The sequence below is a fragment of the Sinocyclocheilus grahami genome, unplaced genomic scaffold (assembly GCF_001515645.1).
Source record: "Sinocyclocheilus grahami isolate Dianchi unplaced genomic scaffold, SAMN03320097.WGS_v1.1 scaffold915.1, whole genome shotgun sequence".
Taxonomy (NCBI): domain Eukaryota; kingdom Metazoa; phylum Chordata; class Actinopteri; order Cypriniformes; family Cyprinidae; genus Sinocyclocheilus; species Sinocyclocheilus grahami.
In genome coordinates this window covers 298,844-324,906 of record NW_015506094.1, presented here as the reverse complement: position 1 = coordinate 324,906, position 26,063 = coordinate 298,844, and the positions used below count along the sequence as shown (strand labels likewise).

Sequence of the window (26,063 nt, the reverse complement as noted above, 5' to 3'; positions counted from 1 at the left end):
TAGGGGTCGACCGATTATCGGCGCCGATATTAAGCATTTTTATGATTATCGGTATCAGTCATTTTCAAAACCGATTCGCCGATAAAATAACAATTTTGAAACACGCTTTTTGGCTCTGATGCAGCCTGTCAGAACTCACCACTCTGTGGCCTAAAGCAGTCTCCGCCCCCCGCTCATCTGATTTGTTGGGAGTCACGAGTCAGACCAATCATGGACTAGTATCTGTAAATATTAAGCCGCAAAAATACTATTTAAATATGAATCCTGCATGTTCTGCATGTCTCTGTGTATGTAAATGGCACAGACGCGCGGTTTTGTTTTCTACACATACAAAGTGTGCGACACTCGCGGTGATTTCAGCTTCTGTCGTATCACTACACGAGGACATAATACATGAACAACATCTCCAGAACTCTGAGAGTCACTTCATGATCATTTGAGTAAAACTATCGCAGTGTTTCCCACAGACTTGTGGAGGCATATATATGCAAACTCATTCTCTGGCAACAGGAGGCGCTATTGGAGAGGTAGAGATCGAGGTTTCCCCGTAACGCTGTACACAAAGCAGCGCTCCGCTCACAAACGCTGCTTTATCAGATATTACATGCAATAATATAATAATAGAAATACAGTGATATAAAAACACCCGCACTGGGTTTCAATTTTGAAACGTGCAGTTCTCATGTTTATTCAACGAAGTCGAAGCCTTTTGGGAAATCTATTTGTGGTGGTCAGTTTTGATATTGTGGCGGGCGCCACAAATAAATCAATGTATGGGAAACACTTACATACATAGGCTAAAGAAACTTAAAAGTTCCTCATAGCAGCGCGTCAAAATATAAGTTTGGGTTAGCTTAAAGAAATGATCAGAAATATATTACTGTGGTGCAGTATGATATGCATAATACTACTACAACAATTATTACAACTTTTGTTCAAAAGAATAAATCACACAATACGCTATTTCTTCCATGTTTTAATTTTAATAGTAAACTCTTTGCCAAAAAATAAAGTTTAACTCTCATCTGAATAAAAGATAAATTGATTTATGCCTTAATTTGCACTGTACTGTAAATTAAAACTAACTGAAATTTCTAGTGTCACATAGGCCAAGACATTTCAATAGGCTATTGAACTAAGTGTGCCTGTAAAAGGCTATTAGTATTATAGTTTCATGAAAATAGTTGCAGTCTTCTTAACTTCTACATTATAGCTATGAAGACAATTCAATTATTTACAATTTATTTTGTTTAAGTTAATCCTTTGATGTGCATTAGATGATGAATTGAATAGTCACCTCTACTATTGTAGATTATGTTTTAGTCATCAGAAAATAATGAATGAGGAATTATGAGAGGTTATGCTATTACACATACATTTCTAACATGTAAATTATTGAAGCCAAATACTTACATTTCCCCAAGCTGTTTAGCTGTAGTACAGTATTCATAGGCTTAATCATGAAGCATACAGTGGCCCCACTTTTAACTTTCTCTTTATATTACCCTTATTGTAGATGGATGCACAGAGGAAGACGAGTGAGAAGTGCAGTGTGGGAGTACTACACTCAACCAACACCAGTGAAGGCAGTTTTTGTCAGAGCTTTTGTTATTCTTAATTTTGACATTAATTTTCATTTTTACACCATATATATATATATATATATATATATATATCGGTTCAAAATATCGGTTATCGATCTACTTGATATGTAATAATCGGCATCGGCCCTGAAAGACACATATCGGTCGACCCCTACTGTAAAGTACAACAATTGCAACAGCATACGGATAAGACTCACAAAGCCTGTCAAGATAGGGGTCGACCGATTATCGGCGCCGATATTAAGCATTTTTATGATTATCGGTATCAGTCATTTTCAAAACCGATTCGCCGATAAAATAACAATTTTGAAACACGCTTTTTGGCTCTGATGCAGCCTGTCAGAACTCACCACTCTGTGGCCTAAAGCAGTCTCCGCCCCCCGCTCATCTGATTTGTTGGGAGTCACGAGTCAGACCAATCATGGACTAGTATCTGTAAATATTAAGCCGCAAAAATACTATTTAAATATGAATCCTGCATGTTCTGCATGTCTCTGTGTATGTAAATGGCACAGACGCGCGGTTTTGTTTTCTACACATACAAAGTGTGCGACACTCGCGGTGATTTCAGCTTCTGTCGTATCACTACACGAGGACATAATACATGAACAACATCTCCAGAACTCTGAGAGTCACTTCATGATCATTTGAGTAAAACTATCGCAGTGTTTCCCACAGACTTGTGGAGGCATATATATGCAAACTCATTCTCTGGCAACAGGAGGCGCTATTGGAGAGGTAGAGATCGAGGTTTCCCCGTAACGCTGTACACAAAGCAGCGCTCCGCTCACAAACGCTGCTTTATCAGATATTACATGCAATAATATAATAATAGAAATACAGTGATATAAAAACACCCGCACTGGGTTTCAATTTTGAAACGTGCAGTTCTCATGTTTATTCAACGAAGTCGAAGCCTTTTGGGAAATCTATTTGTGGTGGTCAGTTTTGATATTGTGGCGGGGGCCGCAAAAAAAACAAAAAATGGGTAGGCTAAAGAAACTTAAAAGTTCCTCATAGCAGCGCGTCAAAATATAAGTTTGGGTTAGCTTAAAGAAATGATCAGAAATATATTACTGTGGTGCAGTATGATATGCATAATACTACTACAACAATTATTACAACTTTTGTTCAAAAGAATAAATCACACAATACGCTATTTCTTCCATGTTTTAATTTTAATAGTAAACTCTTTGCCAAAAAATAAAGTTTAACTCTCATCTGAATAAAAGATAAATTGATTTATGCCTTAATTTGCACTGTACTGTAAATTAAAACTAACTGAAATTTCTAGTGTCACATAGGCCAAGACATTTCAATAGGCTATTGAACTAAGTGTGCCTGTAAAAGGCTATTAGTATTATAGTTTCATGAAAATAGTTGCAGTCTTCTTAACTTCTACATTATAGCTATGAAGACAATTCAATTATTTACAATTTATTTTGTTTAAGTTAATCCTTTGATGTGCATTAGATGATGAATTGAATAGTCACCTCTACTATTGTAGATTATGTTTTAGTCATCAGAAAATAATGAATGAGGAATTATGAGAGGTTATGCTATTACACATACATTTCTAACATGTAAATTATTGAAGCCAAATACTTACATTTCCCCAAGCTGTTTAGCTGTAGTACAGTATTCATAGGCTTAATCATGAAGCATACAGTGGCCCCACTTTTAACTTTCTCTTTATATTACCCTTATTGTAGATGGATGCACAGAGGAAGACGAGTGAGAAGTGCAGTGTGGGAGTACTACACTCAACCAACACCAGTGAAGGCAGTTTTTGTCAGAGCTTTTGTTATTCTTAATTTTGACATTAATTTTCATTTTTACACCATATATATATATATATATCGGTTCAAAATATCGGTTATCGATCTACTTGATATGTAATAATCGGCATCGGCCCTGAAAGACACATATCGGTCGACCCCTACTGTAAAGTACAACAATTGCAACAGCATACGGATAAGACTCACAAAGCCTGTCAAGAAAATGTGTGAATTAATCACTGTGTAAAGATAAATCGTAATTTGTGGCTTACCTTGAGACAGGGGATTCTAGAAGATGTCAGCGAGAGCAGTTTTAATGGGAAGCTGCTGGGGGAGGATGTTCTGCTCAGTGAGGAGCTGCTGGTTTGACTTCCTTTCTCTCCAAAGAGAGCAGAGTTTGAGGGGTTGAGCGCACAGGTGAGTCCCGGGCTGTCAATCAAGGAAGAGGAAGCTGTGCTGGAGCTCCGCCCACCATCCACACAGCCTTTACCACACTGCATCTGCTGCGCCATGTTAGCCAGCTCCTCTTCTCTGGCGTACTCGTCATCAGCGTCAGCCGTCTCCATCGCGATCGAGAACACCTCCGACGCCTCGACCGGCCTCGTCTTCCTCCCCGCCGGGTCTGACCGGGTGAAAACATGCTGAATCTGAGCGTCTGCGGGGCCGCCTTGTGCCGGGGCTGGTTTCTGTGGGAACGTCTGAGGCCATGAAGGACGCTGGGAGGTTCTGCACTGTTCGGCCCAACTGGGAGCGATTCCGGCGGAGTCTCTGGAGGTGAAGGGTTTGAGCGTCTGGCTGCACTTGAGCGCACTGGAGCCGGGGATGATGGGGGCTCTCCGATGCATGCCGGCTGCGATGGCGGTGCGATGCATTGCTGCGTTCGCAGAATCGTGAGCGGCCGGCTCTATTTCTGAGTGTGTGGGCAATGATTTCATCCCTGTCCTATTGTGAGTAGCAGCATTGAAGCAGCTGGCGTAAATGCCTGTCAGAATCACGTCGCTGAGCGGGGAGGAAGATGATGGAGAAGAGGAGGATGAGGAGGACGAGGCCTGCGGAGGGAGGAGGTGGGTCACCGGGGGGCCACGCTGAATGCTCCGCATGGCCCCCATCTCAGCCATCAGCACCGAGCCGGCAGATGCACAAGAAACATGCTGATGGGACACAGCGTGAGCAGCAGCGCCGTTCTGATCGGCCTTAGACGCCAGCTTCCGACGCTTGTTCCCTACCCATGTCTAAAGAGACAAAAGTAGAGAAATGCACAGCCATGAGGCTGGGTTTGAAGAAGTGGATCCATTCCACCAGAAAAGGAGGATTTTTAAACAGTGTCCTTTTTTTCCACACAACTAAAGTGCTGCCCAGCTCCAAACTGGCAACTAAGGAACCGTGAAAGTAGAAGCCCGTGCCACAGGCTTAGCATGAAGAGCAGATTGAACAGATTTGTTTCTCTTAGTACAAACTTTAAGATAATATAAAAAATAAGATTTTTAAACAATTTCGAACTCAAATCAGCATGCCATGCCAATGTAATTCTTTAGTTGGCCTTTATTTTTATACTGACTAAAGCCCCGTTCACACCAAGAACGATAACTATAAAAATAATGATATAAAGTGATTCCAACGATATCGTTTCTCTGTGTCTTTATCATTATAGTTGTGGTGTGGACTCTGCTATTCTTTAATATTGAGAATGATTTTTATAACTATATCTTTATCGTTATCTTTATAGTTATCGTCCTTGGCGTGAACGCGCCTTAATCGTGTAGTAAGCGGGAGGACTTTAAAACATCCATTACTGACATGTTTGCTTGTTTGGACTTGTTTGTTCGACTAGACTAAAAGCCGCTCGCTAGGAACTGTTACAAGTGAGGTAATAAAGCAATAAGCCCTGTGAAGCCGTGGTTTACAGTGAATTTATAACAGCCAAGGGACGTTGTTAGGTACGACACGAAGCGGAGTTCACTGTAAACCACGGCTTCACGGGGCTTATTGCTTTTATAAAACGGTTATTCCATATACGTAGTTAGGTTTCACAAAATAAAACAGAGCAAATAAAGTGTAATATTAATAAAAACAGTATTCTTCCACCAAACAATGTAGTTCCTCAGAAACAGCTGTGGTTCCATCAAAGTGGTTGCCAAACAACAGACAAACGTAAACAAAGGTGTATGTTACATTGTAGAGTAATTTAGAACAGCTTAGAACACGGCTCAGCCAATCAGAATCAAGCACCGGAACTCTCCGCTTTATAATAAAATACTAATAAGCTACTAAAAAGTCAAATCAAAACGTTGTGTTCAATTATTATTAGCCATGTAATAAGCAGGATAATCTACAGCCAGCCTGTTGTCATCGCTAAATAATGTACATTATCCCTTATTTATCTTCTAAAAGTGCATTCTGTTAGTGTTTAGAAATGTACTAGTATAAATATGACCTTCAAGCTATTAACACAGACTTAAAAGACTAATTTTTAAGTCCTAATTCACTGAAAATGTCCCCCTCGGCTGTAGCCCTGTGCTGCCACTGAGGGACTTACAATGAAGAATTTAATAGCAATGAAATATGAAGCTTACTTTAAACAAGTTGTGAAATGGTTTTAATTCTCATTTTTGAAGCTGTTTTAGGGTTTTCACCAAAAGACCCCAGTTCACATCCGGGTCATGATCGTTCCTCTTAACGCATCCCTGTTTATTTGTCTACAGACTTGGCCATTTTGTAATTATCTGCATTGACCGATCACCAAGCGCACTCGACCCATTAACAGAAGTGATGTTTTGCATGTGTAACAGTTTCACTATCTACTGCTAGATTCATCACTTTTAATGCACATTTTCATGTTTTGGTGAATTTTGAGTAAACATTGTTCACATATAAAATTATTTACATTTAATTATCATCCTGCCTTTTATGGGTATCAGTCACTGAAAACTCATGATGCTCAATCACTAAATAATCTGAAAACAAATGCAAACTTAATTTTTGATTAGTAATATGCATTGCTAAGAACTTCATTTGGACAACTTTAAAGATGATTTTCTCAATATTTAGATTTTTTTGCACCCTCAGATTCCAGATTTTCAAATAGTTGTGTCTCAGCCAAATATTAATGTCCTATCCTAACAAACCATACATCAATGGAAAGCTTATTTATCAGCTTTCAGATGACGTATACATCTCAATTTCAAAAAATATACCCTTATGACTGGTTTTGCGCTCCAGGGTCACAAATGAATAAAACGAGCAGGCTTACTCTAACCACGCTGAAGTCGAGTTTGGTCTCTTGAGCACACTGCAGGATGAGCTGGAAGCAGCTCTTGCTCTGATTGGTCATGCCGCTCTCATAATAGCGCTCCAGGATCCGCTGCTGCTCGGCGGTGAATACAGACCGCAGGTTCATCTGTAAGACAGGAGAACATCATGCATAGAAATTAAACAACAGTACTGCACAGCTAGGAACATCTTATTACAATATGCAAAGCCATGTTATCATCCGTGGCATAATGTTTGCATTTTTGTTAAAGAGCTTGCATGAATGATCTGGTGAAACCACATCTATTATTGCAGGTTGTAGTGATGGGATGATGCATGAGGAGTTTGCTCCAGTTCTGCGCCACCAGCCTCATCTTACCATAAAATCACGTCACATGTTTTGTGTCTATACTAGGGCTGCACGATTAATCGAATGCGATTGTCAAGCGCATTTTGTTAGTAAAGCCGGTTCTGTAATCAGCAGGAAATCATCATCACGTGCTTTCAGATGGAGCAGCATTTACTACACATAGCCGTAGTTCACTGACAAGTTACGCAAAAAAAAAAAATTTGCAGACGATTTTATTGCACGATTCTGAAATCGAAGAAATCGTTGGCGATAATGACAGCTGTTTGCGTAGCTTCTCAGTGAACTCCGGCTCTGTGAGGTAAATGCTGCTCCATCTGAAAGCATGTGAAAATACCACATTTAATAACATATTTTTACTCCAAACTCACTTCATAACGTCAGTCGAGTGTTTGAAATAAATCCTTCTGTGAGATGCTGTGGCTTCTTACACAGAATAAGGCACGCAACATATGTCATAATATTTAAGCAGTGATAAAGGCATTGCAATATAAATATACTTTATTTGAATGAAAATTATAATAATAAGAACTCGGATAAACCGTGTTTATTAGTCACGTTGAATCAATGAAAGCAGTTGAATCTTCTGTTTATTCAGCTGCAGCGATAGGCATTTTCTGGGTTTCTTCTGCGAGGCGTATTTGGAGTTTCAGCGTGAGAGCGCCCTCTGGCCTTTGGATGGAGATTTACTGCTGATCACAGAACCGTGCTTCACTGAAAGATACGCATGACAATCACAGATTCTGCCTAATTGCCATCTCGATTCCATTTCGATTTATCGTGCAGCCCTAGTCTATACCCTTGAAACAGTGGCTGGGTTTCCATCCAAATCATCCAAAGTGTTTGTTGAATATTGTATTGTGCCACTGAACCCCCAGCACAAATGCTGTGCGCAGTGTGATGTGAAAGGCTTAGAGCCGATCTGATAATGCATACTCACAGTGTGAATGCTCCTCTTTTCCAGCCATTTTTCCATCCCTCTGATGGATGCGCTGAGAGACCCCAGGAATCAGCTTCAGCTACTGTTAATCTCAGCATACAGCAGAAACACACCGTCTATTCTCACCAGCATCCAGCCATCGCGACACGTTTAGCTGCTCTTACGCTGTGTTTGGAGGGATGTTGAAACACACACGTTCTGCTCACTCCAGGTCAGACCCCGCAGAGCTGAAAAAGACAATAACAGTAATTAAATTACTAGCATTATTAGTGGTAGGGGAGTAACGATGCCTGTCAGGATCCAATACATATCACAACACTGAACACACAATACAATATTTTTGGGATACTCCCAAGACACACGGTAAAAGGTTAACAGAAAATGTACTGTTGATTAAAATGCTAGATTTGGTATTAAATTGGGGTGGAAATGAATATGCTTGGACTCGGTGCTGGTCACTCAATGCAAAGGACAATGGTGACTCCAGAATAAAAATATTCATGATTCTGAAGCTAAAAAAAAAATACAGAATATCTAGTCACTGACTAGATATATTTAAAATAATGTATAATAACAGGACACACAAATATTCCCCCATTGCATTATTTATACATTATATTCAACATTATATATAGTAGTTTAATGTAGCAATGACACTAAAACTCTGTAAACTTGAATTTTTTCTCACACAGTAATTTTCATTTCGGGTGAATTGTACACAATACATATTGTTGCATTTTGGTATCGTTACCGCCCTAATTATTAGTATTATAATCAAACCTTTATTCCATTCCCAGACATGCCTGAGCTCTGACTCAAACAGCACTGGGGGGAAAAACCTGATTATTAGAGTCTGAAATATTAAAATGGAGTTTTCCACATAATATATCATAATTTGCTTATTAAAAAAAAAAAAAAACTTAAATCACTGGTCATGGTAATCATAATCCCTGTCATATTTACTACAGCTGTTGTTGTTATTATAAAACGTAGTATTGTCCTTCAAAGAAGCAGATGACAGATTCTGTGTGCCTTTCATCACAGCGTGTAGTGAAATGTTCATTCCGCCAGCCTGCTGTAATGCTATGGATAGAGTTGAGCAGAGCAGAGCAGTGCTAGCGGTGCTGATGCGGTTTAGCAGCCATTACAAACACACACAGATCCTGCTGGCCCATCAGCTCCTCGGATCCATCGGGTCAGAGATGAATGTGCAGAAAATATGTGTGATTATAATCATAATATCGAGCAGCTAACCCCCGCCGCGGCTCGTCCGTTGCGGTTACACACTCAATAAAAGGCGTCCCGAAGCGGTAAACAAAAGGAGAGAAATTCCCGAGGCGACCAGACAGGCCCGGGAGCCAAAGCCACCGCGCCAAACTTTTATTATTATTATTATTATTATTAATATTAATATTTTATAAGCGATGCTGGTCTAAATGTATGACATTAGCCGTTCGTATAATACTGCTGAGGAGGTGAAACGGGAGAGATACCTTTGGTAGAGTATGGAAATCAACGAAGCCCTCGAATTCAGCAGATTTCTTTACCAATCCCCTCGCTAGACAATGAAATCAAAACGTCCGATCATCAATTCTAATCATGATCGTGACGTCAGGGCTGACACGAGCCAATGGAGGCGCAGCATCCTCGGCGTGACTGGCTTAGCCCCGCCCACCGCCGCCCCTGCTGCTGCTGCTGCTGCTGCTGATGATCAGAGGAGACGACAATACATCTGTGTATATATATATTGATATTGCAATTAAGACTCTATGGTATGCATTATGTTCTAACCATGAAATATATATATATTTTTCAAATAAGATTTTATTACATGAAATAGCTTAAATTATACAAATCAAAACTTTTTTTGAAAAAAGATTTTTGAAAAAAAGAAAAAGAAAAAAAGGAAAACTTTTTTTTTTCCGGATTGCTATATGGCAACGCTGTACCACAATGGGAAATGGTCAAAAAAGAAGTTTTTCTATAAAATAAACATTCTCTTTTCTATTTACATGCACATTTCTTTTAGACTTACAGTATGTAGGCTACTCGGAACTCATGCATATATATATATTTTTTTAGAATAATTAGGAAATGAGTAGAAATTCCTTCTTGCCATATGGCAACTCCATACCATAGAGGGTTAGAGGGGTTGCTATTACTGATAGGAGATGGAATAATTACTTTATTAGGAAGTTACTTACAGAGCATTGCCCAGTATCTTCTAAAACATATTGGCATTCTAAATTTGAGTGCATTGAGTGGAAATATGCATGGTGCTGCCTAAAAATACTGCATAACAAATAAGGTGAGAGAAGTACATTTTGAAATCCTTCATCTGGTGTACCCTGTTCAAACACTTTCACTTTTTGTACTGATGTGGATGTTGGGCGTGATTTTTGTGGATGTTGTCCACTTATTTCTTTAATTGCATTTACAGAAAAATGTTTTGGATAGATTTGGAAGGCCTCCTTTGTAAATGTTTTGGTGCAAATGTTTATTTTTCGGAGAAGATTTTATTTTTAAGCATACTGTATATTGTCACAGTCAATGAAAAAAAATTTTATTACATCAATTAATTTTAATATATGTGTGTATTTAAGTGCATGAGATTTTTGTCTTATATGATATCAGGAAACCCAGGAAATCCCATTTGAGTGAAAAGAATAATTTTTTTCTTAGTTGTTGTTAAAGGGGGGGGACTTTGTTCCATAATTTCATTTATGAAATGTTTTGTGGCATTTAAAATATAGATGTCCATGTTTTTATATAAATGTCTGACTAAAATTCCAATAAAGTGAGTGTTAGACCTGCGTAATGTTGAAGCAATGAATCCAGTCCGCAATTCATGAAAGGAAGCCAGGCAACATCACATGATATGGCCTAAAGTGACTAAGCTTACATCCTCATGCTTATGAGAATGAACAGCAAACTCAACTTAGAACAACCAGCTTGGATAAGAGACTTTAAAAAGTCTGAAAAAAATAATGCCATGGTGCTTCGTGTTTCATGAATCAAAACAATGCATTATTGTTACATTGGTTGTTCCCTGAGAATAAAGTGAGTGTTAGACCTGCGTAATGTTGAAGCAATGAATCCAGTCCGCAATTCATGAAAGGAAGCCAGGCAACATCACATGATATGGCCTAAAGTGACTAAGCTTACATCCTCATGCTTATGAGAATGAACAGCAAACTCAACTTAGAACAACGAGCTTGGATAAGAGACTTTAAAAAGTCTGAAAAAAATAATGCCATGGTGCTTCGTGTTTCATGAATCAAAACAATGCATTATTGTTACATTGGTTGTTCCCTGAGATTAGTCTACACTTTTAAAAATAAAGGTGCTTCTCGATACCATAGAAGAACCTTTTTGTCTAAATGGTTCCATAAAGAACCTTTAACATCTGAAGAACCTTTCTGTTTCACAAAAGGTTCTTTGTGGCGAAAGAAGGTTCTTCAGATTATAAAAAGCTAAGAAAGAGATGGTTCTTTAAAGAACCTTTGACTGAATGGTTCTTTGTGGAACCAAAAATGGCTCTTCTATGGCATCGCTTGAAGAACCTTTTGAAGCACCTTTATTTTTAAGAGTTTAGCAAGAAAGCACCCTTTAAAGGAAGTAAATACATGGATGATGGATGGATCCACCATTTATTTAATTAATGTTATTTATTTTATATAAAGAGGTAAATTGCTTCCTTGAAGTAATTCTGTCGTTCTTTAGTACATAGGGTATGGTATTAATTGTGTTGCAATGTTCTAAGACTGTATCCTACATTTAAAGGGATACGCTGCAGAGAAAGTGTTGTGTCTGCAGGGATACTGTCACTAGATATAGCCACTAGATGCAGAAAAAGAGAAGAAAGAGAGGGAGTAAAGAAGAGACAGAATACACACTGGTATTTGTGACTAATTCTTTATTTTATTAGCTACTAAAAGCACAAACATCACACTGTGCCGTGTTCTTTAATAAAGTCTTACATTGAATTTCTCTGCTCTTGGGTGCTTTCTACAGCGACAGGGCTGCTTGATAGAGAGCTGGGTGTTATATATAGAGAGAGAGAGAGAGAGAGAGAGAGAGAGAGAGAGAGAGAGAGAGAGAGGAACATTTCTTAATTGCTTTTGGGGCAGAATGAATGAGAGATTAATTACAAGAACGTAATACCTGATTTTGATTATCACATTGTTAATTTAGGTGTTTTTAAGGCAAAACACAGAATTTAATTTTGCGTAATATTTTGATTACAGGTAGTTTTATTTACCCAAAAATTTAATTTTATTAAAGTTGCTACAAGTTTTGAGTTATTTAGAAATGATGTACTTAACCTCCTGACTACCAGAAGAAGAAAAAAAGTTGAATTGAATATGTTTTCATGTCATTACATTGTTTAGAGCATAAGAAAAAAATAGAAAAATAACCTTTTTGATATGAAAAATTATATTTTATTCATATGATATGCTATGTCCTCTGTAGAGGACACTTTAAAAAGTCCTGTTTTTAAAATAAATAAAAAGACATGAATATACATGAAAAGGCAAAAAAAAAAACTGATAAAAAAAACCCCCCAATCTATTTTTATTTTTTATCGACATGAATATACATGAAAAGGCAAAAAAAAAAAAAACTGATAAAAAAAACCCAATCTATTTTTATTTTTTATCCCAAACTTTGTATAAAAATTATTCTCAACTATGTTATGAAATATATAACAGAATGATTTAATATACCGTTTTGCTTTTTGCAACATGTGCACAAAAACAGGTTTTCCCATTATGTACAATGCATCTATACACTGTTTATAATGTGCATATTAATGTGTTTTTGGGGCAACATGTAATGAAAAAAGAAGTGTAATAATGAGAGCAATAATTGGCAAGATTTTCATAATAACATCTAATATCTCATAGGAATATTGAAATATAATTTCTTTCCCTATTCATTTGTTGTGTCTCCCAAAATGCGTAATAAACATGCATTTAGTCCTATGAAATCAATCATAATAGATATTTCCAATCATGTGCTGAGAACATTAGGAAACAACTAGCGTGTGAGATTATGTTCGGATGAGGAAACCATTTTATACCAGATAGAAATTAGATTAAAATACAAATGTGAGTTAAAGCAGAGGTCATTATTTTTCAGTATTGAAACGACGAGTTAGTGTTTGTCTCATTTTTAAAATGTGGAAAAGTTCATTCGAGTCTGTAAAATACCTGAAAATAGGTATAAAATGTCTATATATAATTTATTACCATTATATGGGTCATTATTACTATTCGGTGGCATTTAATTTTTTTAATTTTCATGATGTAATCATTTAATGTGAAGATGGGCTTGCTAGACTACAAGAAAAATACATTGGTCCAGCTCAGGGTATTATATAATAGTTTAGTAATAATGTCCACCCTGTTACAGGACATTCTCATCTCGATTAATATGTGTTTTGAATGCACAGTTACTGTAATATTTACATTTTCTACAAGCTAAAATGTCTCTTTACCCCACAAATGTATCTTAACAAAGTGTTCATAAACAAGCATTCTCTTGAAAAATGTTGCTGTATTTTAAGACCGTGTAATTCCAACATTTCCTTTATAATAAAAAGAAATTCCAATGGAATTTTGGCCCCATTTTAAATCGTTTCATTTGACCATTTCATTCATTCGCGTGACAGAACGATAAATAGAATAACACTTTGATTCTAAGAAACCTTTTCAAATTTGCTGTAACATTCTGTTTCGTTTTTATTAGTTGTATTATTCATTTTGTTAGTTTCAGTTTAGTTCATATTTTGTGAACACATTTCTATTTAGTTTTTATATAGTTTAGTTTGAGTAATTGAAGTTTAGCAGAATTAACAGATAACTTAGGGAGCTGATGGTCCCGTGCTTATTGATGTTTACGCTCCGTCTGAAGACCGTCACGATTTCTATTTACAATTCAATTTGCAGGTTTACTGGACTGTTTTAGTACCTAAAACACAACTGAATACAATTAATTTCTACTTAATTGTAGTTGAGATATTTGTGAATTAGCCTCTTGAGACCCGGCAAAACATAGTAAGTATTTAGTAGTATTTTCTTCATGTCATTACATTGTTTAGAGCATAAGAAAAAAATAGAAAAATAACCTTTTTGATATGAAAAATTATATTTTATTCATATGATATGCTATGTCCTCTGTAGAGGACACTTTAAAAAGTCCTGTTTTTAAAATAAATAAAAAGACATGAATATACATGAAAAGGCAAAAAAAAAAACTGATAAAAAAAACCCCCCAATCTATTTTTATTTTTTATCCCAAACTTTGTATAAAAATTATTCTCAACTATGTTATGAAAGATATAACAGAATGATTTAATATACCGTTTTGCTTTTTGCAACATGTGCACAAAAACAGGTTTTCCCATTATGTACAATGCATGTATACACTGTTTATAATGTGCATATTAATGTGTTTTTGGGGCAACATGTAATGAAAAAAGAAGTGTAATAATGAGAGCAATAATTGGCAAGATTTTCATAATAACATCTAATATCTCATAGGAATATTGAAATATAATTTCTTTCCCTATTCATTTGTTGTGTCTCCCAAAATGCGTAATAAACATGCATTTAGTCCTATGAAATCAATCATAATAGATATTTCTATTATAATAGAAAGTATTTCTATAGATATTTCTACTTTCATAATAGAAAGTCGTATTTTGATTTGAAACCCCATAATATTTTCCTGAGATGTTCATTTGTTGTGTCTCCCAAAATGCGTAATAAACATGCATTTAGTCCTATGAAATCAATCATAATAGATATTTCTATTATAATAGAAAGTATTTCTATAGATATTTCTACTTTCATAATAGAAAGTCGTATTTTGATTTGAAACCCCATAATATTTTCCTGAGATGTTGATTTACGACAAACAATGTGAAGATTAGTCAGATTTAAATAATACATCTTATTTCCATAAGGCTTTTGAAATTGATCACTAAATGAATGTAAGCCAGAGAGCGGTCACGGTGAAATATAATGTCCACTACAGAGACAAAAACTCCACAGCTGGGTCTCAGGAGGTTATAGCAGCTAAAGAAAGGGAATGCATTAAACATCTTATCATAGACTGTATAAATACATGTTATACTTTGCTTTTTCTTCATTTCTTCTCTTTACAGCGTCATGCGGCCCTCAGCTCCGAGTCACGTGAAAGCCGCGAGTTATCGCGAGACAGCGGCGGTCAGTCACGTGCTTCTGGTCGCCGTACGAGAACTGCGATGTAAACATCGATGGGGAGTTTAATCAGGTACGTGATAGTGCTCAGCATGAACTACATTCACCGCAGTCGACTGTTTCTGACACTTCTGTCGTGTTTAAGCGCTGGTGTGGAGTTGCTAGCCTCGGCTGAGCGCTCTTCATGTCTGCTTTCGCTGTCTGAGATCTGAGGGAAGAAGTGTGGCACAAAAACACAACAGTCTGACTGACTGCCCTCCACACTTATCTGGACATTTAGGGAAAAACACGTCTGTCTTTGCGTTGTACAGCGGATCGAACCGAGTAGCATGTAGCATGAGCGATAGCAAACAGTCACAGGAGCAGGTTGGTCCGGTTTCAGATTAGAGAAAAAAAATGAAGGCAGAAGTCAGTCATGATGATATAACCTTAATTAAAATGAGCATAAACATCATTCTGGCCTGCCACACCAAAAGCTGAAGCTTCAAACTAAACGTTCTAGAAAAATCTCCAAAATCCTTTGTGTTCTGCTGTCTTTTCTGGGGTTGTAACGTGTGAGGTTTTCACGGTATGATAATCGTCTCAAACATCACGGTTTCAAAGATTAAAAAAAAATTCAAATTCAAAAAGTCAAAATATGGTTTCATCCATATTTATTGACACAGAGACACAGAGACACACACAGACACACACAGACACACACAGACACACACAGACACACACAGACACACACAAACACACACACTATATGATCAGCGGCCTCAGACTCACACTGTCTACACTTGATGTGATCAGTCGAAATATTTTGTGCTGTTGTCAGAAGTATCACAGTCATGTGGAGGTCATCAGAAACAGAACAGACATCTGTTCACTGGCCAAATATAAACTTAAAACTAAAAGCTTTAGAATGAATGTCCAAAGCTTTTGAAATTGCAAAGATTACATTTCTAACCTTGTTATGGACCATAAATTACAAACAATTTAAATAATAAACTGTATATGTGGAAGCCTCGAACTTTAAACTTGACTTCTACCCTTCAGGGGCTAGTATCAACGAGCAGTACAAGCAGTCCAGTCATTTCTTTTTGAAAAAAAAAAAACAGTTTATTTTCCATTTTTTAGGCTGCAACATGCAGGCACTTTATGCTCACAGCTGTTGAATGATTCGCTCTCCCTTTAAATACTTAAATTTGTGTCACCACAGGGGGGCACCAACATTACAATATAATCAACAAATTAAACAGGAATATACATGAAATACATAAGTAAAAATAAAATAATACTAGCAAGAAATTATCATGATTTGATATAAATAACTTAAAGTGCATTCAGAGCCACCAATGAGGCAATACAAAATGGAAACAAAGTATTAAAGTTGCCATAACAGTATACATTTTCACTCACGTTGCTATATTTAGACTTTCTTTCAGCAGTCCTCTCAAGCTTTCATGGCATCACTGCTGCTGCTTCTTTCTGTGTGTATGTTTTTAAGATCTCTGGGATAATCCTTGTCTGCGAAGGGAATTCACACTGATCCATGTGATTGGCTATTTGCTGCAGACATCACGTTTTCATGTGCAGATGTTTCAGAGTATTGCTATAAACCAGTGCACGTTCCTGGAGAACCCCAGCACTGCACATTTTACAGGTCTCCATGTTCAGACACACCTCACAGTCAACTCATCAGCTCATTACTAGAGACTCAGAGACCTGAAATGGGTGTGAGACAACGTGTTGGTAGTGTTGGGAACCACTGATATAAACTGAATCCCACCTGTCATGGCTCTGCTGCCGTCTCCACTGATGAGCTGGATCAGGTTTGTGAGATGAGGGCCTCAGGACAGGTTTAAGAAGCAGATTCCTGTCCTCCTGCCATGAAGATGGTGCAGAAATGACCCTCGGTTTTTTTTTGCAGGTGCTGTTGATGGGTAAAAGTGGATCAGGAAAGACCAGTATGAGGTCCATCATATTTGCCAATTACATCGCCAGAGACACTCGCCGCCTGGGAGCCACAAGTATGACTTTGTCAAAAAACACAAACCGTGTCATCTTTTATTCTGCCTAATTTCTTTCCAAACCTGCATGACACCTCAGTGAAGCCAGACTCTTGATCTTGTGTGTCTTGTTCATGTTTAAATGCAGAGGAGGGCAACGAATCCATTCGGAGTTATATTAAAAATGTCCTGGCTCTTTCAAGCGTTATAATGGCAGTGAATGGGTGTTTTTTTTTCAATAGCCCAATAGAAGTCCAATAAAGCGCATCCATCCATCATAAAAAGTACTCCACACGGCTCCAGAGGGTGAATAAAGGCCTCCTGAAGCGAATCGATGTGTTTGTTTAAGAAAAAAAATTATATTTACAACTTTATAAACCGTAATCTCTAGCTTCCGCCAACTGTCGTATGCGTGTTCATTCTGGCGGATGATGTCGGCGTAGCGTAAGCTCCTGTGAGAATATGCTCGTCTCGCGAGAACCGACGTTTGTTTACAGTAGCAAAGGAAGCAACGTTTCATTACTTTAGCAAAGGAAAACCAGTCTCCTCTTGGCTTATATCAAAATCCAGATTTGCATAACACCGCCCAAATGTATTGTTGTTGCCGCCGCCGCCATGTCGTGAAGACACTGTGCGTTTCGTTGTGAAAGCGAAACTACTTTGTTTGGCCTTCCAAAAGAGGACAATATCTGCTTCGTCATGCCTAGAGCTGATCCGTGCTGGTCGCTGAGGAAATACATCAACTTCACGCTGTGGATCGCCGGATCGGCTTTCACCGTGGATGAAGCGGAGTTCAGCCCGGGGTCATCACATGTGGTTGCTGCAAGCCCGCTGGACGCTCCTTCGTCGAATCCGCCGGCCGCGCCGTTCTGAACCCCGCCGGCCTCCGCTCACTCTAGCCCGCCGGCCTCCGCTCACTCAAGCCCGCCGGCCTCCGCTCACTCAAGCCTGCCGGGACATGCAGACATGGTTTTATGTTTACGCGGCGTGATGCAACGCAGTGCGCAAAAAGACAGTATAAGTAATTATAATCCATAATTATGTCCCCACTGGATGCAAAAAATGCCTCGTTTATAATGGGTTTTAATGTTTTTGTCTCGTCACTCCATCACAATATGGTAAGGGGCGTAACATTTCCGTCACACACTTGAGGTATTCGGCCAATCACAACACACTAGATTGCTGGCCAATCAGAGCACACCTCGCTTTTCAGACCGATGAGCTTTGTAAAAATCTACACGTTTCAGAAAGGCGGGGCATAGAGGAGAAACAATAATGTACAGTATGTGGAAAATAATGTGTTTTTTTAACCTTAAACCACATAAACACATTTAATTACACCAAATACACAAAATAATGTTCTTTTTAGCAATATCATATGACCCCTTAAGTACTGTTATTTTATATCCGTTAATTGGTTTGTGATGGTTTAGATATTTAAAGAGCGTGAGGAGGACCTGAAAAGACTGTCTCGCCCGCTGGCCTGCACCTGCTTCAGAACGTCTATTTGGGACGAGACGCTGTATAAAGTAAGAACATGTTCATTTCTCTGCACTGCTCAGCATTAACAGACAGACAGAAGCTGGACTTGTATCGTGTGTGTTTGTGTCTGCAGGCGTGGTCCAGTATCGTCTATCAGCTCATTCCTAACGTACAGCAGCTCGAGTGCAACCTACGCAACTTTGCTCAGATAATTGAGGCAGATGAAGTCTTGCTTTTTGAAAGAGCTACTTTCCTGGTTTGTATCAAATTGAAATAATTCATACACATAACTGCTTGCAGATATTCAAACTGGCACAGCACAATTTGGTTATGACCTTATGTTGTGACTATTTTGCCATTTTACATTTGCTCAGTTTAACATCGTCTAAAATAAATCCTAGTTTTAAATGTATTTGTCAACTCTATAAAAATGAAATTGTAGGGCTGCAACAATTAATTGATAATGAAAACAAAATTGCATTCTATGTGAACCACGCAGAAATCCCTTTAGTCATGAAAAAACATGTTTGAAAATTATTCAAAAGCATATAACTAATGTTTTCCCATTGTTTTCATAAGAAAAGAACATTCAAATAATTAGAAGAAAATGTATTGCCATTTCTTGTGCTGTAATATTACTGTTTCCTGTCTATAGAAAGGTTGGTTTTAATAAATGTATAAGAATGAATGACCAGGTCTCGCCCACACTATGTGCACGCTTCATATAACGCCATTTTACTATGGCAGTTTCAAGCAGAATGCATGCAAATGTCAAATGACTTCAGTTTGGAGACCTATTTCAGTATATAGATTAGCGTCTCTTATGATTGTGATGCTGTCAGTCTGTCCGTCTTTGACATAGTGTTCCATAGATGTAGCAGCCCCAAACTCCTCCACCCTAGAGTTCTCTGGCTTTGTAGGAAACTGCAGATGCCACTCAGAGCCTACATTTCTCAGACTGAAGTTTCTTAAGTTTCCATCAGAACATGTAGCACTGAGCCTCCAACGCTTTGAAAACTGGACATTTTTTGCAAGACTATTTACTACACATTTCAGGACAGCTTGAATGGACAATATGATCTACCTTGTTCATCCTTTCCTGTGTTACCAATGAGGGCTTGTTGCAGGCCAACAAAAGGAAGGTTTGAGAGCAGATTTTCAGTGAAATGCGATGAGCGAGTGAACATGCAAAACACAAAACCTGTTCTCTGTCAAACACAGAAATCTCATCCAGATTCAGGACATAATCTAACACAGTACATTCTCTGAAAACATGCAACGCGAAATGCAAAAATACCAGTTACTGTTTGACAGATGTACAGCTTTAGTCAAACTCTATCAGCCACTGTTCCCAGTGATCAGAGGCCAGAAACATGTGCCCACTGGAGGCTCAGAACGGGGTATAACAGGTCGCTCTTCAACGTGTGTTTCAACATTGTGTTGGTTTAACATTCATACTGCTCCAGAGTCAAAAACTTGGTAGATTATCAGAATAATAGTTGCAGTCATACTACAGCTCCGGTTCTTGGATCATGTAAGCAGAAATGACTGTCTTTGTAAAATCTGGAGTTTAATGCTCCAGCCAAGCAACTTCCATTAAGATGAAAGAGAATGTTATTGGATGGCGTTTTTCATCTCTTTGGTTTGAAGTGGAAAGGTCTGCCCCTTGACTTTGAATTGGGTGGCAAACCCAGAGATGTTATTAGCTATGTTTCCATCCACCTATTTTTATGCGCATTTTGGATTATCGCATAAAAAAAACCGCTGGATGGAAACGCCAAGATGCGCATAAATTCTAAAAATGCGCGGAAAAAACGTACGCGCACAACTGAGTAGGATAAACTTTTTATCCGATAAGAAAAAATGCACAAACTATGATGGAAACACACTTACTGAATAAATTCCACCATGCGCATTGAAAAAGTCATGTGACTTTGCGCTATGAGACGGGATAAATTGACTAACCAGCAGACCGATCTCGTTCACAGCATCTATATGTTGTTTTGGTCGTTCTGAAATGCCTGAGGAAAGTAAGTCATCAAAGTATTTCTGTATAATTACTGTCTTACATGACTGCGTTCCCAAACAGCAGGCATCCACCTCTAAAAGCAATGACTGCATTTATTGTGTTGCATCTGCTCTCTCTGAAGTCATTTATTACATATGAAAATTATTATATTCAGTGGAGATATTTAGTGCCAGTTTATCAGGAAGTGACGAGTTTGTTCTCTTAGACTCGTTGGATGGAAACGGTGCTTTATTCTCAAATGTATTATGAAATATTCCAGTTTTGTGCATAAGTTAAATTGGCATCTTTGGATGGAAACATAGCTATTGTGGGAAGCTTTGGCTCTTAATGATTTGACCTGTCTCTCGTGTCAGGTGATCTCTCATTATCAGTGTAAGGAGCAGCGTGATGCTCATCGCTTCGAGAAGATCAGTAACATCATCAAGCAGTTCAAGCTGAGCTGCAGGTCAGTCGCACTCCATTCATGTAGTTTTCAGCGCTGAACAGCATCATGGGTAATTCTGACCTTTCTGTCTGTTCCTCAGTAAACTGGCCGCCTCTTTCCAGAGCATGGAGGTGCGCAACTCTAACTTCGCCGCCTTTATCGACGTGTTCACGTCCAACACCTACGTCATGGTGATCATGTCAGACCCGTCCATACGTAAGCATCAACCTGCAGGTTTTACCAATCCCACATGACACTCAGCCGTGGTCTCACTAGCAGTGTTCCTCCGTCTGCACTCCAAATAACGTTGAAGGAAAGCACATTGTGTCTCAGAGCAAACCCTCTCACTCTCTTCCAGCGTCTGCTGCCACGCTCATCAACATCAGGAACGCCAGGAGACACTTTGAGAAGCTGGAGCGAGTGGACGGGCCCAAGCACAGTCTGCACATGCGCATGCGCTAGACTCGCCGCATACAGCGTGAGTGTCTGAAGCAGACCTTTTACCTTAGCTCTCTAAATCAGTTTCACCTGGCACAAAAGAGTTAAAAAACAAGTCTTTTAAAACTTTGCATTCTTGCCGTTGCATGGTTCAGGGCTCCTACGGGGTTTGGAAAAGTATTTTCCAGGTCAAAAAGTATGTGTTTTTCCAGACTTTTGCCCACATTTAGTATTTTTTATAATAGAAAATTAAGAATTTAAGGAAAATATATTTATTGTACAAGACGTCAAAGTCAAAATACAACTGAATGAATTCAAGGTGCACTTTTTCATTATGCAAAATGCAGGTTTTTGGGTTTCTTCTCACAATGTTCTTAGCACCATATTACATAGCCTTAAGGACTAGGGCTGCACAATAAATCGAAATTAAAGCTGCGATTGTCATGCGTATCTTTCAGTGAAGCACGGTTCTGTGATCAGCAGTAAATCTCCATCCAAAGGCCAGAGGGCGCTCTCGCGCTGAAACTCCAAATATGCCCCGAAGAAGAAACCCAGAAAATGGCTATCGCTGCAGCTGAATAAACAGAAGATTCAACTGCTTTCATTGATTCAACGTGACTAATAAACACGGTTTATCCGAGTTCTTATTATAATTTTCATTAAAATAAAGTATATTTATATTGCAATGCCTTTATCACTGCTTAAATATTATGAAATATGTTGCGTGCCTTATTCTGTGTAAGAAGCCACAGCATCTCACAGAAGGATTTATTTCAAACACTCGACTGACGTTATGAAGTGAGTTTGGAGTAAAAATATGTTATTAAATGTGGTATTTTCACATGCTTTCAGATGGAACAGCATTTACTTCACAGAGCCGGAGTTCACTGAGAAGCTACGCAAACAGATGTCATTATCGCCAACGATTTCTTCAATTTCAGAATCGCGCAATAAAATCATCTGCGATTTTTTTTTTTTTTGTGTAACTTGTCAGTGAACTACGGCTATGTGTAGTAAATGCTGCTCCATCTGAAAGCACGTGATGATGATTTCCTGCTGATTACAGAACCGGCTTTACTAACAAAATGTGCATAACTATTAAGGACTTTTGCAAAAATATAATGTTTACAGACTTTTATGTGCGCACGAGAAATCATTTAACTTAGCATATAGGACCGTGCACGCTGAGCCACATATTGTGCCATCAGCCCATTTCGTGGTGTAGTTTCTTGGCCTCCACAATGTATGCGTTAAAGATAGTAAGACCTTGAAATTCATGAAAGTCAAATTTTAAACACTTTTTTTTTCTTCTTTTACAGTACCAGTCTTATAAACCCTTGAACTTGGCAAATTTTATGCCATCAGTTCATTTCGTGTTATGGTTTCTGTGCAGCCACAGAGGATGTGTTAAATTGGACATTAGGCCTTGATATTAGAGGTACTACCATAAGAAAAGACAAATTTTGAGCAAGTAGATCTCTATTAATTCATGTGCATCCATGCTCTTGTTTTATTCATAGCAAGATGGCAGTGATGCACAAAGGAAATTGGTTATATAAAACTAGAAATTGTAATGTGTCAGCATGCAAAAAAAGTTTATTGTGTGCATGTAAACATTTTTTAAATTATAATTATTTTTTTATTTTATGTGCTCTGTATGTTAGTCACAGAAAATCAGTGCACTGCAAAAAAAGATTTTCTTAGTATTTTTGTCTTGTTTTCTAGTATAAATATCTAAACATTCTTGAATCAAGATGCATTTACTTGACAAGTATATGAAATATGTTGCGTGCCTTATTCTGTGTAAGAAGCCACAGCATCTCACAGAAGGATTTATTTCAAACACTCGACTGACGTTATGAAGTGAGTTTGGAGTAAAAATATGTTATTAAATGTGGTATTTTCACATGCTTTCAGATGGAACAGCATTTACTTCACAGAGCCGGAGTTCACTGAGAAGCTACGCAAACAGATGTCATTATCGCCAACGATTTCTTCAATTTCAGAATCGCGCAATAAAATCATCTGCGATTTTTTTTTTTTGTGTAACTTGTCAGTGAACTACGGCTATGTGTAGTAAATGCTGCTCCATCTGAAAGCACGTGATGATGATTTCCTGCTGATTACAGAACCGGCTTTACTAACAAAATGTGCATAACTATTAAGGACTTTTGCAAAAATATAATGTTTACAGACTTTTATGTGCGCACGAGAAATCATTTAACTTAGCATATAGGACCGTGCACGCTGAGCCACATATTGTGCCATCAGCCCATTTCGTGGTGTAGTTTCTTGGCCTCCACAATGTATGCGTTAAAGATAGTAAGACCTTGAAATTCATGAAAGTCAAATTTTAAACACTTTTTTTTTCTTCTTTTACAGTACCAGTCTTATAAACCCTTGAACTTGGCAAATTTTATGCCATCAGTTCATTTCGTGTTATGGTTTCTGTGCAGCCACAGAGGATGTGTTAAATTGGACATTAGGCCTTGATATTAGAGGTACTACCATAAGAAAAGACAAATTTTGAGCAAGTAGATCTCTATTAATTCATGTGCATCCATGCTCTTGTTTTATTCATAGCAAGATGGCAGTGATGCACAAAGGAAATTGGTTATATAAAACTAGAAATTGTAATGTGTCAGCATGCAAAAAAAGTTTATTGTGTGCATGTAAACATTTTTTAAATTATAATTATTTTTTTATTTTATGTGCTCTGTATGTTAGTCACAGAAAATCAGTGCACTGCAAAAAAAGATTTTCTTAGTATTTTTGTCTTGTTTTCTAGTATAAATATCTAAACATTCTTGAATCAAGATGCATTTACTTGACAAGTAAAAATATTTAATATATTAAGTCTTGTTTTCTAAAAACAAATAATCAAAATTTTAGTTTTTGCTTAAAACGAGCAAAAATATCTACCAATGGGGTAAGAAAAATCATCTTAATTCAAAGGCTAAACAAGATTATTTTTCTTGCCCCATTGGTAGATATTTGTGCTAGTTTTAAGCAAAATTATATTTTTTACAGAGCATGACATATCTTAAGTCATTTTAATTGTACAGTAACTTCATCTTGATTCAAGAATGTAGATATTTATACTAGAAAACAAGAGAATCATTTTTTTGCAGTGTGAAAAAACCCCCTGAGAAAATAAAAATATTTACAGATGACTGTACTAGATACCATATATAATGCTGAAAATTATGCTCTATGAACCATTTATGTTAAATATGAATCAAGATGCATTTACTTGACAAGTAAAAATATTTAATATATTAAGTCTTGTTTTCTAAAAACAAATTATCAAAATTTTAGTTTTTGCTTAAAACAAGCAAAAATATCTACCAATGGGGTAAGAAAAATCATCTTAATTCAAAGGCTAAACAAGATTATTTTTCTTGCCCCATTGGTAGATATTTGTGCTAGTTTTAAGCAAAATTATATTTTTTACAGAGCATGACATATCTTAAGTCATTTTAATTGTACAGTAACTTCATCTTGATTCAAGAATGTAGATATTTATACTAGAAAACAAGAGAATCGTTTTTTGCAGTGTGAAAAAACCCCCTGAGAAAATAAAAATATTTACAGATGACTGTACTAGATACCACGATATTTCAGTTTTTCTTTTTTAATAAATCTGCAAAAATGTCAACAATTCTGTGTTTTTCTGTCAATATGGGGTGATGTGTGTACATTAATGAGGGAAAAAAATTTACTTAAATGATTTTAGCAAATGGCTGCAATATAACAAAGAGTGAAAAATTTAAGGGGGTCTGAATACTTTCCGTACCCACTGTATATATATACATATATATCAACTAACCCCTTTACTGAAATGGGGGGGGGCGGTCATGATTGAAATGCTTGGACATATTGAGAAATTAAAATGATTCAATATTGTATTAAGGTATGTGCAATATAATGCATTTATTTAATGACAACGTTGATATTGCAAGAAAAAAGCTGCATCAAAGAATTCAACAAAGTCCTGCAAATAAAATATTATTTCCCGAACATACTAGAGCAGGACAGCGGTCAGTTCTATGTGATTGTATGGCTCCTGAAAGGTGTGTTAGATAAGGCTGTGATTGCTAGAACAACTTTACATTGTGAGAACAAAGAAGCATTTACAGTCGAATTTTTAAAAAACCCCGATGTGGCCTCGAGTCTGTTTGTTTTGTCTTTTTAACAAACGTGTGCTTGCAAAGTTTTGCAAGGCAGAAAAGATGAAGAAAATGCCCTTCAAATAAACTGTGACGCATCTAACTAAAATAAAACTACAAATGAAAACAAGTCACAATCAGTTTCAAATCACCATTTTAACAAATCATTTACAAGTCAAAGCAAAATGAATAAGAAACTTTGCTAAAAGATGTAAAGGGGCATTTTGATGCCAGAAAATCATTGCAAATTTGTAGTTCAAACATAACCACAATACTTTTTTTTTTTTTTGATTTTGTCAATGTAACATTCCAATCATACCACACACTTTACTGCAAAAAAAAAAACATCAGATGCTCAAAATA

At 37.4% G+C, this 26,063-nt stretch overlaps 2 protein-coding genes across 2 annotated transcripts in view; one reads left to right on the top strand and one right to left on the bottom strand.

Moving 5' to 3' along the window:
• Positions 1-9,518, bottom strand: part of LOC107564203 (highly divergent homeobox-like) — a 14,851-nt gene extending 5,333 nt beyond the window's left edge. Inside the window, exons 1-4 of the mRNA XM_016249209.1 lie at positions 9,432-9,518; positions 7,939-8,165; positions 6,633-6,779; positions 3,655-4,614 (exon numbers count right to left, since the gene is read on the bottom strand). Coding sequence (XP_016104695.1) covers positions 3,655-4,614; positions 6,633-6,779; positions 7,939-7,974 — 1,143 coding nt within the window. The 5' untranslated portion in view covers positions 7,975-8,165; positions 9,432-9,518. The remainder of the gene's footprint in view (positions 1-3,654; positions 4,615-6,632; positions 6,780-7,938; positions 8,166-9,431) is intronic.
• Positions 9,519-15,500: 5,982 nt separating this feature from the next.
• LOC107564202 (ras-related GTP-binding protein A-like) lies at positions 15,501-21,571 on the top strand. The gene is made up of 6 exons (XM_016249208.1): positions 15,501-15,530; positions 18,592-18,687; positions 18,774-18,896; positions 21,023-21,114; positions 21,194-21,309; positions 21,452-21,571. Exons 1-6 carry the CDS (start codon positions 15,501-15,503, stop codon positions 21,553-21,555), a joined length of 561 nt encoding a protein of 186 aa, XP_016104694.1. The 3' UTR covers positions 21,556-21,571.
• The last annotated feature ends 4,492 nt before the right edge of the window (positions 21,572-26,063 follow it).

Bases quoted from the DNA above. Each gene is read 5' to 3' on its own strand.
- LOC107564202 (XM_016249208.1), top strand. From the start codon at position 15,501: ATGAGCGATAGCAAACAGTCACAGGAGCAG. The intron at 15,531-18,591 runs GTTGGTCCGGTT...GTGATGGTTTAG, and splicing joins GCAAACAGTCACAGGAGCAG to ATATTTAAAGAGCGTGAGGA. The intron at 21,115-21,193 runs GTCAGTCGCACT...TCTGTTCCTCAG, and splicing joins CAGTTCAAGCTGAGCTGCAG to TAAACTGGCCGCCTCTTTCC.